An 11,514-nucleotide genomic window follows, 5' to 3' on the forward strand; every position below is an offset into this window, starting at 1 on the left:
TAAATCGCTGGGACCTAATTAAACTAAAGAGCTTGGCAAAAGGAAGTCAGCAGAGTAAACAGACAATTCACAGAGTGCGAGAAAATCTTCATGATTTATACATCTGACAAAGGACTAATACCCAGAATCTATAATGAACTCAAACAAATCAGTAAGAAAAAAACAACAATCCCATCAAAAAGTGGGCTAAAGACATGAAAAGACAGTTCTCAAAAGAAGATACACAAATGGCCAATAACCATATGAAAAATTTCTCAACATCACTAATGATTAGGGAAATGCAAATCAATACCAAAATGTAATACCACCTTACTCCTGCAAGAATGGCCATATCAAAAAATCAGAAAACAGTAGATGTTGGCATGGATGTGGTGAACAGGGAACACTTCTACACTACTGGTGGGAACATAAACTCATACAGACACTATAGAAAACAGCATGGAGATTCCTTAAAGAACCAAAAGTAGAACTACGATTTGATCTTGCAATCCCACTACTGGGTATCTAACTAGAGGACAAGAAGAAGTTATTCAAAAAAGACATTAGCACATGCATGTTTATGGTAGCACAATTTATAATTACAAAATCGTGGAACCAACCCAAATGCCCATCAATCAATAAGTGGATAAACTGTGAGAGATATATATATGAGGGAATCTATGCAGTGATAAAAAGGAATGAATTAACATTATTTGCAGTGATCAGGATGAGACTGGAGACTATTATTCGAAGTGAAGTAACTCGGGAATGGGAAACCAAACATCGTATGTTCTCATTGATATATGGGAGCTAAGCTATGAGGACACAAAGGCATAAGAATGGAACAATGGAGGGGAGAATCCAAGATGGCCAAATAGGAACAGCTCTGCAGTGCAGTTCCCAGCAAGAATGCAGAGGGTGAGTGATCGCCACATTTCCAAATGAGTTTTTACTGCCCACAGACCAGGAAATTCCTGGACAGAAAAGTGCCATGAGTTTCCAGCACAGCTGTTTCACCCAGCACAGTGAGTCTCCACACAAAAACTCACACAAATCTGGGTGGCCATTTCAACTGTCATCTAGAATGCCTCAGAGACAGAGTTGCCCATTCAACTGAAAAAAAGAGGCTGGAACAGGGAGCTGGTGATCTGGCTCAGCCGGTCCCACCCCCACGAAGACCAGCAATCTAAGGATCAAGAAACTCACTCAGAACCACACAGCTTTATGGAAACTGAACAACTGGCTCCTGAATGTTGACTGGATAAACAACGAAATGAAGGCAGGAATAAAGATTTTCTTCAAAACCAATGAGAACGAAGACACAACACACCAGAATCTCTGGGACACATTTAAAGCAGTGTCTAGAGTAAAATTTACAGCAATAAATATGCACCAGAGAAGCAAGGAAGTATCTAAAATTGACACCCTATCATCAAAACAGAAAGAGCTAGAGGAGCAAGATCAAACAAACTCAAAAGCTAGCAGAAGGCAAGATCAGAGCAAAACTGAAGGAGATAGAGACATAAAAATACGCTTCAAAAAAATCAATGAATCTAGAGCTGGTTTTTTGAAAAGATCAATAAAATAGGCAGACCACTAGCCAGATTAATAAAAAAGAAAAGAGAGAATAATCAAATAGATGCAATAAAAAACAATAAAGGGGATATTACCACAGATTCCACAGAAATACAAATTACCCTCAGAGATTGCTGCAAACAAGTCTATGTACATAAACCAGTAAACCTGGAAGAAATGGATAAATTTCTGGACACTTGCACCCTCCCAAGCCTAAACCAGGAAGAAGGTGAAACCCTGGATAGACCAAAAACATGGGCTGAAGCTGAGGCAGCAATTAATAGCCTACCAACCAGGAAAAGTACAGGTCCAGATGGATTCACAGCTGAATTCTATCAGACATACAAAGAGGAGCTGGTACTACTACTTCTGAAAATATTCTGAACAATCCAAAAGAGGGAATCCTTTCCAAATCATTTTATGAGACCAACATCATCCTGATACCAAAACCCGGCAGAGACTCAACAAAAAAAGAAAACTTCTGGCCAATATCCCTGATGAACATAGATGCAAAAATCTTCAATAAAATACTGGCAAACTGATTGCAACAGCACATCAAAAAGCTTATCCATGCAAGGCTGGTTCAACATACGCAAGTCTATAAACATAATTCACCACATAAACTGAACCAAAGACAAAAACCACATGATTATCTCAGTAGATGCAGAGAAGGCCTCCGACAAAATTCAACAGCCCTTTATGCTAAAAACGCTCAATAAACTCGGTATCTACAGAATGTATCTCAAAATATTAAAAGCTATTTATGACAAACCCACAGCCAATATCATACTGAATGGGCAAAAACTGGAAGCATTCCCTTTGAAATCCGGCACTAGACAAGGATGCCCTCTCTCACCACTCCTATTCAATATAGTACTGGAAGTTCTAGCCAGAGCAATCAGGCAAGAAAAAGAAATAAAGCATATTCAAATAGGAAAGGAGGAAGTCAAATTGTCTCTATTTGCAGATGACATGATAGTATATCTAGAAGACCCCATCGCCTCAGCCCAAAATCTCCTGAAACTGATAAGCAACTTCAGCAAAGTCTCAGGATACAAAATAAATGTGTAAAAATCACAAGAATTCCTATACACCAATAACAGACTTAAAGAGAGCCAAACCAGGAACAAACTGCCATTCATAATTCTACAAAGAGAATAAAATACCTAGGAATACAATTAACAAAGGATGTAAAGGACCTCTTCAAGGAGAACTACTGCTCAATGAAATAAGAGAGGACACAAACAGATGGAAAAACATTCCATGCTCGTCGTTTGGAAGAATCAGTATTGTGAAAACGGCCACCATACTGCCCAAAGTAATCTATAGATTCAATGCTATCCTTATCAAGCTACCAATGACCTTCTTCACAGAACTGGAAAAAACCACTTTAAACTTCATATGGAACCACAAAAGACCCTGCATAGCCAATACAATGCTAAGCTAAAAGAACAAAGCCAGAGGCATCACACTGCCAGACTTCAAACTATACTACAAGCCCACAGTAATTGAAACAGCATGGTACTGGTACCAAAACAGAGATATAGACCAGTGGAACAGAACAGAGGCCTTGGAGGCAATGCCACACATCTGCAACCATTTGATCTTTGACAAACCTGACAAAAACAAGCAATGGGAAAAGGAATCCCTGTATAGTAAATAGTGTTGGGAAAACTGGCTAATCATGTGCAGAAAGCAGAAACTTAACCACTTCTTGGTACCTTACACTAAAATTAACTCCAGATGGAATAAAGACTTAAACATAAGACCAAACACCATAAAACCCTAGAAGAAAACCTAGGCAAAACCATTCAGTATTTAGGCATAGGCAAGGACTTCATGACTAAAACACCAAAAGCATTGGCAACAAAAGCCAAAATAGACAGATGGCACCTAATTAAACTCCAGAACTTCTGCACAGCAGAAGAAACAATTATTAGAGTGAACCGGCAATCAACAGAACGGGAAAAAATTTTTGCAATCTACCTATCTGACAAAGGGCTAATATTTAGAATCTACAAACAACCAAAACAGATTTACAAGAAAAAAAACAAACAAACCCATTCAAAAGTGGGTGAATGACATGAACATACACTTTGCAAAAGAAGACATATATGAAGCCAACAAACATATGAAAAAATGCTCATCATCACTGGTCATTAGAGAAATGCAAATCAAAACCACATTGGGATACCATCTCACGCCGTTAGAATGGCAATCATTAAAAAATCTGGAGACAGATGCTGAAGAGGATGTGGAGAAATAGGAACACTTTTACATTGTTGGTGGAAATGTAAATTAGTTCAACCATTGTGGAAAGTGTGGCAATTCCTTAAGGACCTAGAAGTAGAAATTCCGTTTGACCCAGCAATCCCATTACTGGGTATATATCCAAAGGATTATAAATTGTTCTATTATAAAGACACATAGACACATATGTTCATTGCAGCACTGTTTACAATAGCAAAGACCTGGAACCAACCCAAATGGCTATCAATGATAGACTGGACAAGGAAAATACGGCACGTATACACCGTGGAATACTATGCAGCCATTAAAAAATGATGAGTTCATGTCCTTTATAGGGATATGGATGAATCTGGAAACCATCATTCTCAGCAAACTGACACAAGAACAGAAAATCAAACACTGCATGTTCTCACTCACAGGTGGGTGTTGAACAATGAGAACACATGAACACAGGGAGGGGAGCATCACACACTGGGGTCTGTTGTAGGGGACTAGGGGCGGGACAGCAGCGGGTAGAGACTTGGGGTGGTATAACATGGGGAGAAATGCCAGATATAGGTGGCGAGGGGATGGAGGCAGCAAACCACACTGCCATGTATGTACCTATGCAACAATCCTGCATGTTCTGCACATGTACCCCAGAACATAAAGTGCAATAAAATATACATATTTTTTAAAAAAGATAAATGGACTTTGGGGACTTGGGGTAAAAGTGGGATGGGGTGAGGGATAAAAGACTATAAATATGGTGCAGTGTATACTGCTTGGGTGGTGGGTACACCAAAATCTCACAAATCACCACTAAAGAGCTTACTCATATAACCAAATACCTCCTGTACCCCAATAACTTATGGAAAAATAAAATAAATAAATAAATAAATTGGGCAAATTCTTCATAAGACACAAATCACCAAAACTAACATAAGATTATTTTGTCTAAACAGCTCTGTATCTGTTCAAAAAATTGATTTTTTATTTATCTTAATTTTTAAATTTATACATAATATATGAATACAGTTTTAGGGCATATGTGATAATTTAATATATTTATATAATTTATAAAGATCAAAAAAGTATATTTGGAATATCTATCACCTTAAATATTTATCTTTATGCTGCAACCATTTGGATTTTTCTCTTTCAGCTATTTTGAAATATACAATAGATTATTGTAAAATATAGTCACTCTACTGATCTAACACTAGGTCTTATTCCTTCTGTAAAACTGCGTATCTGTCCTCATTAATCAAACTTTCTTCCCTCTATTTTTCCCTGCCTCTGATAACCATTAATCTACTCTCTATCTTCATGAGATCCACCTTTTTAGCTCCCATGTATTAGTGAGATATGTGATAATTATCTTTCTGTGATTGTCTTATTTCATGTAACATAATGATGTCCAGTTCTTTCTATGTCGCTGCAAATGACAGGATTTTATTCTTTCTATGGCTGAATAATATTTTCTTGTGTTTATTTACCATATTTTCTTTATCCATTCATCCATTAATAGACAATTATATTAACTCCATATTTCTGCTATTATGAGTAGTGCTGCAATAAACATGAGAGTACAGTTATCTTTTCAATATGTTGATTTCCTCTCTTTTGGCTATATACCAAGCTGTGGAATTGCTGGATCAACAGGTGGTTTGTCATTCTGGAAAGAGCAGGTGTAAGTTCTATGTAAAATTAAGCCTTTCAATACATTGAGTTAGACTAAAATAAGGATTGCATTTATGTGCACAGTTTCATTATATTACACTGACTCATCTGTCTCCAAATTGAAAGAGTTCACAAAAGTAGAGTATTGGAAACAGAAAAATGTATATTCCCCAAATGTCACTTAAGTTGTTTCTGTTTATATGGACATTTATTAAAACATCATGGTTATAGTCAAGTGAGATGAACAGTAGTGTGTGTGTGTGTGTGTGTGTGTGTGTGTGTGTTGTGTGTGTGTGTGAAAAAAACAAAAACATGCATCATGGGGCTAGATTCATTCTGTGTTTAATTAGAAACTGGACTAGTAGCAAATTACTTGAGGTCCAGTTCTCCTAGGTTTTTGGCAATCTAATTGGAACCCACAGGTAAATGATGTCCTCTGAGCCTTGCAAGCTGTGAAAATTGGACTCAAAGTCTCTCTGGCACAGCATTTGGCATGTATTAACAAAGTTCTTATTGAGCTGTGGTTAAAGATATATTGCCTGTAGAGGATTTGGACACCAACCAAAATGTACCCATATGTGTCTGTGTATACACGCTCATGTTTTGGTAATATTTTAATAACTCCCATTGAAACTCCATCACCAACAGCGAAATCAGCCACTTGACTTCTACTCTGTTGTCCAATAACATTCCCTTTCCATTTCATAAATTAAGCATGAGCCTCAGAGATTTTAACATAAGTCGAGGACACAATGGAAGAACTTTTAAAGATGTGATTCCTTGAGTCTGACCTTTCTCTCCAAGAGTGGAGCAAAGACACTAAGATATTTAGCATCGTAAAAGGCTTAACCTTTAGACAAGATTTCCAAGAATTAATGTCAGCAGTCTTCTGTTATGCACTGTAACTAATAACATCCAATATGTAGCTGGAGTTTTAGGATCAAAGGAACTAGGTAAAGAAAAACTTCTAGTTAAGGTTAACGTTATGCATAGTCAAATTGAGATGTTGTTATTGATTATGTATGACTAATTTTACTTTGAATATTTTCCAGGTATATCAAATGCTTCAGAGTACAAATAATCATCTCAGTGACAGAAACAACAAAGGTGGGTGTTAAATATTGGAAAAATTGATATTGTATTCAGAGAGATGCCAGAAATGTGATCCATTTGGTGTGAGAGGAGGCACCACGCATTCGCTTATGACCCTGAGTTGCTTATATGTGAAGCCACCTCAACCTAAGGTCAATGCAAAAAGGGCTTCCAGAGCCACTTTCTGCCAAATGCTTACCTTCAGAAAGACTTTTTCAAATGTTTTTGCAATACAAAGTTTCGACCTATATTGACTGAACTTGGGGAAAAAATTAAATATTGTATCTTTCATCCTGTTTCCATACCTTCCATTTCATACATCCTTTCTTCACCAAAGATTCATGCTATATTCCATATGAAAGACCAGATTAACACTAGTGCAAAAAAAAACAAAACCTACTAGTGTAGACTTATCTAATGGATGGTGGTGAGAATTAAATAGAGTTTTTATACCACTGCACATGTGCAGAAGACTCAAATAGCGGATTTTGTTTCTGCCAGGAATAATCATATCTCCTACCATATGTGCTATGTCACCCAAATCTTCTCTTACAATACAGCTCACTTTTTATTATATGTCATGTTCACTTATTCGCATAAATCTTCCATTTCTGTTGGTCTGCAAACACTTTAGAAACGTGGCCCAACTTATCCATATACATTTGAAGATTGCGATAAATGTCCACTGGTTATGTATAAGGTGGCGCAAGTAATAATAATTATAAATTTTCTTTCAAATGATCGATGACAGCTGATAAACATAGGCATTATTCTAAAGATGACAATGACTCTTATTGCTATGTGACCCTCCCCACCCACTAAGCTTTGATCCAAAGAGGGATAGGGCAGAAGAAAGTGTGATGATACAGTATCGGTGGCCTCCCAGAAGGGGTCACTGTCTTTTTCTCATCCCAACACTCAAGCAGGATCCATAACCTTCCATCGCCATTTTCCAGAACACCCCACTGCATGTAATACAGTTCATCAATCAGAGTTGAGAGTAAAGAAGTCAAAGGGCATTGTCCCTGCCCGCCATGGATGAACATTTCTATTCTATTCATTCATCAGACTTTCCTATTCTGATTAGGAGAACAAAGAGATCAGTAGGCTTAGACCATTTATTCACTAACCAAACAATACCTAGGCACCATTGAATGTAATAATATATCTTTTATTAATGAAGTTTCTATTACTAATAAAAATCTCCTTCCATTCCACACTTCCTCCTTCTGTGCCAACCTTACTGAATTTCCCAATGTTCTCTATATAAGCATGTCATCTTCACCACTGACTGACGTTTTATAGGCTGTTTCCTTTGCATGATACAACCTGCTTCTGTTTCCTGGAAATTCATCTAAATTGAGGGAAGTTTCCCCTCCTCTAGGAATCCTTCCGGCACTGGCCTCAGCTAGAGTGTTATGTGTTTCCACAGCACTATATTGGTACCAGCATCATCTCCCATGTGTGATTATGCACTAACATATTTATATCTTCCATCAGAGTGGAAATTGCTCCAGAGTAAGACCTTCGTTGTGCCCATGTGTATATTGCTAGTACTAGCAAAATCCTAGCCACACTCCAGAGATTACAAAATGTGTGCCGAAAGACTGAAGGATTCACTGGCTAAACAAAAGACTTCTCACTGGCCTAATAAATGGAGGGTCAGGAATGTAATCAAACCCAACATTAAGAAGTCAGGTTCCATGTTAATTAGATCAATTTCTGCAGCACAGTCTTATTGAAAGTGCTGCAGAGATGTGGAACACTGGGCGGGACCTATACTGATCCAAACTTACCTGAAAATTTTGTAGTGAGCAGTGCATCTGAGACGGTTTTTCTGCTGCCTTTACACTAAGTAAATAGGAAGAAATAACTGACCAACTGAATGCTTAAACGATGATCATACATTATAACACATGCAATGTTGTAAGCTTTGGAGGTAAACAGAATCCCATCTGTTTACCAGTTCCACCCCTCACTACTGCTGTGAGTTTGAGAAAATGAGCCCACCTTTCTGAAGATCATTTCTTTATCTGCATGGGGAAACTTTTAAAGAAACCTTCTTTATAGGAATACATAAGAGAATAACAGGACAGCTTATCTCTTGGGGTATGGGGATTGCAGGGACATCAAGGCTCTCCAGCTGGTTTTTTTCCCACCCACCTGCAATTGGATCTACTGTTGGTGAAGACAGGAAAGGGGGAAGAAAAACGGAACAGGAGGTCAGACCTTTCAACAGAGCCTGAAATTCATCATCAACATTCACATCCCAGGGTCTGTACCCTCACTCAGTCTGCTTTTTTGTTTTCTAAGACAGGGTCTTACTCTGTCACCCAGGCTGGAGTATGAGGTGCAATCACAGCTCACTGCAGCCTGGACTTCCAGGGCTCAAGTGATCCTCCCACTTCAGCTTCCTAAGTAGCTGGGACCACAGGTGTGTGCCACCAGGCATGGCTAATTTTTTTATTTTTTGTAGTGAGAGTCTCCCTATGTTGCCTCACTCAATCTTGTACTCTCTCAAGTGAACCTTTCCCTTGAATCAGATTCCTGCCTCTCTTCTGACTCAAACTGATGTTACCCATGCAGGATCTATCTAACACAAGGCAGAGCTGAGGAGTCAGAGCCACAGTATTCAGCTAGTTGATGGCAGAATCAAAACCAGATGGAACCAATGCTCCAGTCTTCTCAATCCAGAGTTCTCTTCACTACATCCCACTTCCTCTCTCAGCAAGAAAATTCTTCCTTTGGGGAAAAAAAATCACCTTTCTGATTTTCAAAACTTCTGTTGGTTTCTATCAAAATGTATTCCTTGCAGGGCAAAAAAATAACTGATAATAATAATAGTGACCATAAAACAGGAGCAGCCACAACATAAACAAAAACCTGGATGATGGTACTTTCACATCTATCTTTTGGTAAAGCCAGAACGTTCTGACCTCCAAAGCACTATAAGTGACAAAAGAGATGAAAAGATGTCCTTAAAGCAGAATAAAGTGAAGAGAGATTTATTACATTGGGAGTTTTGTACCAAAAACATCAAATTAAACTTGGGTAATTGATTTTTTTAATGCACTATGTCACTACTTAACATATTTTCTTTCCCAAAATAGTTCTATAGGAGAAGACTTATTGAATGACTTTACATATGATAATTTGATTTTATCATCAAACCAACTGTAATTTGAAAAACGTGAACAATGCAACAAATTGCAAAAACTACAACCACATGGGAAGTTACTGCACTGCATTGTAGATGCTTAGGAAGACAACAAAATAAATATCTCAGTGCTTTCATATGACATGGCTTAAAACCAAAGAGAAAAAAAAGAGGATGATTCGATGGAGATGAAAAACTGCACCAGTGTAAAAGAATTTATTTTCCTTGGCCTAACCCAGAATCGGGAAGCTAGTTTGGTCCTATTTCTTTTCCTACTCTTGGTGTATGTGACGACTCTGCTGGGAAACCTCCTTATCACGGTCACTGTCACCTGTGAATCTCGCCTTCACACGCCCATGTATTTTTTGCTCCGTAACTTATCTATTGCCGATATCTGCTTCTCCTCCATCACAGCGCCCAAGGTTCTGGTGGATCTTCTGTCTGAGACAAAGACCATCTCCTTCAACGGTTGCTTCACTCAGATGTTTCTCTTCCATCTTATTGGAGGGGTAGATGTATTTTCTCTATCAGTGATGGCATTGGATCGATATGTGGCCATCTCCAAGCCCCTGCACTATGTGACCATCATGAGTAGAGACCGTTGCATTGGGCTAACAGTGGCTGCCTGGGTGGGGGGCTTTGTCCACTCCATCGTACAGATTTCCCTGTTGCTCCCTCTCCCTTTCTGTGGACCCAATGTTCTTGACACTTTCTATTGTGATGTCCCCCAGGTTCTCAAACTCGCCCTTACAGATGTTTTCATACTTGAACTACTAATGATTTCCAACAATGGGCTGCTCACCACACTGTGGTTTTTCCTGCTCCTGGTGTCCTACGTGGTCATATTATCATTACTCAAGTCTCAGGCAGGGAAAGGCAGGAGGAAAGCCATCTCCACATGCACCTCTCACATTACTGTAGTGACCCTGCATTTCGTGCCCTGCATCTATGTCTATGCCCGGCCCTTCACTGCCCTCCCCACGGATAAGGCCATCTCTGTCACCTTCACTATCATCTCCCCTCTGCTCAACCCCTTGATCTACACTCTGAGGAACCATGAAATTAAATCAGCCATGAGGAGACTGAAGGGAAGACTCATGCCTTCTGATAGAAAATAAAAACAAAAAAAATCCTCAGCTCTTCATCACCAAGGATATCTTATCTTATTTTTCTCATAAAGTCATATTTATATGTTTAAATATATTGTCAATAAACCAACTACACTTAGTAATAATTAATTTTTCTATTTATCTTAGTAAGTAACTGATAAGCGTCTGGTCAGGAAGAGAGTCACACCCTCTAATTGAAAATAAACCAGAGCTCCCTCCTCTTCACCACCAAGATTTTGTTTTGTGATTTTTCTTCCATGGACTCCAAGTTCTGAAAATGTTGCCTACTGAGTTGAATATGTTTATGTAGTGATTGCTAAGTATTGGTTTATTTTCATAACATAAAATTATGTATATACCTAGCAAATGCATATTATATATGGTAATGCTTCTTATCCGCATTTAGTTGACATAAATATTGATCATTTAAACAGAGCTTTTATGATTCAGAAAAAAGAGGGAAAATTGTTACCAAAGGTATGTACGATTTTGCAGTCCAATTCTTGAAGAAAAATTAAGCCAAGTGCATACAGTCATTATCATTACCTTTCTGCTCCTATTACAGTAAAGGAAGATGTGGGGTGTATCTGAAACATAGCAGAGTTTGGAGACTGACTTTCTGTATAATTTTCATAAAGTATATCCTAAATTATCATTATGATGGGCAGGGTACCTTGCCCTTGCTTGAAC

At 38.3% G+C, this 11,514-nt stretch overlaps 1 protein-coding gene across 1 annotated transcript; it reads left to right on the plus strand.

The window, feature by feature from the left end:
• Positions 1 to 8,401: 8,401 nt before the first annotated feature.
• Positions 8,402 to 11,049, plus strand: LOC100406834 (olfactory receptor 4D10). Its single transcript, XM_002763680.7, has one exon. The coding sequence runs from the start codon at positions 9,898 to 9,900 to the stop codon at positions 10,831 to 10,833; it is 936 nt and encodes a 311-aa protein (XP_002763726.1). The 5' UTR covers positions 8,402 to 9,897; the 3' UTR covers positions 10,834 to 11,049.
• Positions 11,050 to 11,514: the final 465 nt, after the last annotated feature.

Source organism: Callithrix jacchus, chromosome 10 (genome assembly GCF_049354715.1).
Source record: "Callithrix jacchus isolate 240 chromosome 10, calJac240_pri, whole genome shotgun sequence".
NCBI lineage: Eukaryota > Metazoa > Chordata > Mammalia > Primates > Cebidae > Callithrix > Callithrix jacchus.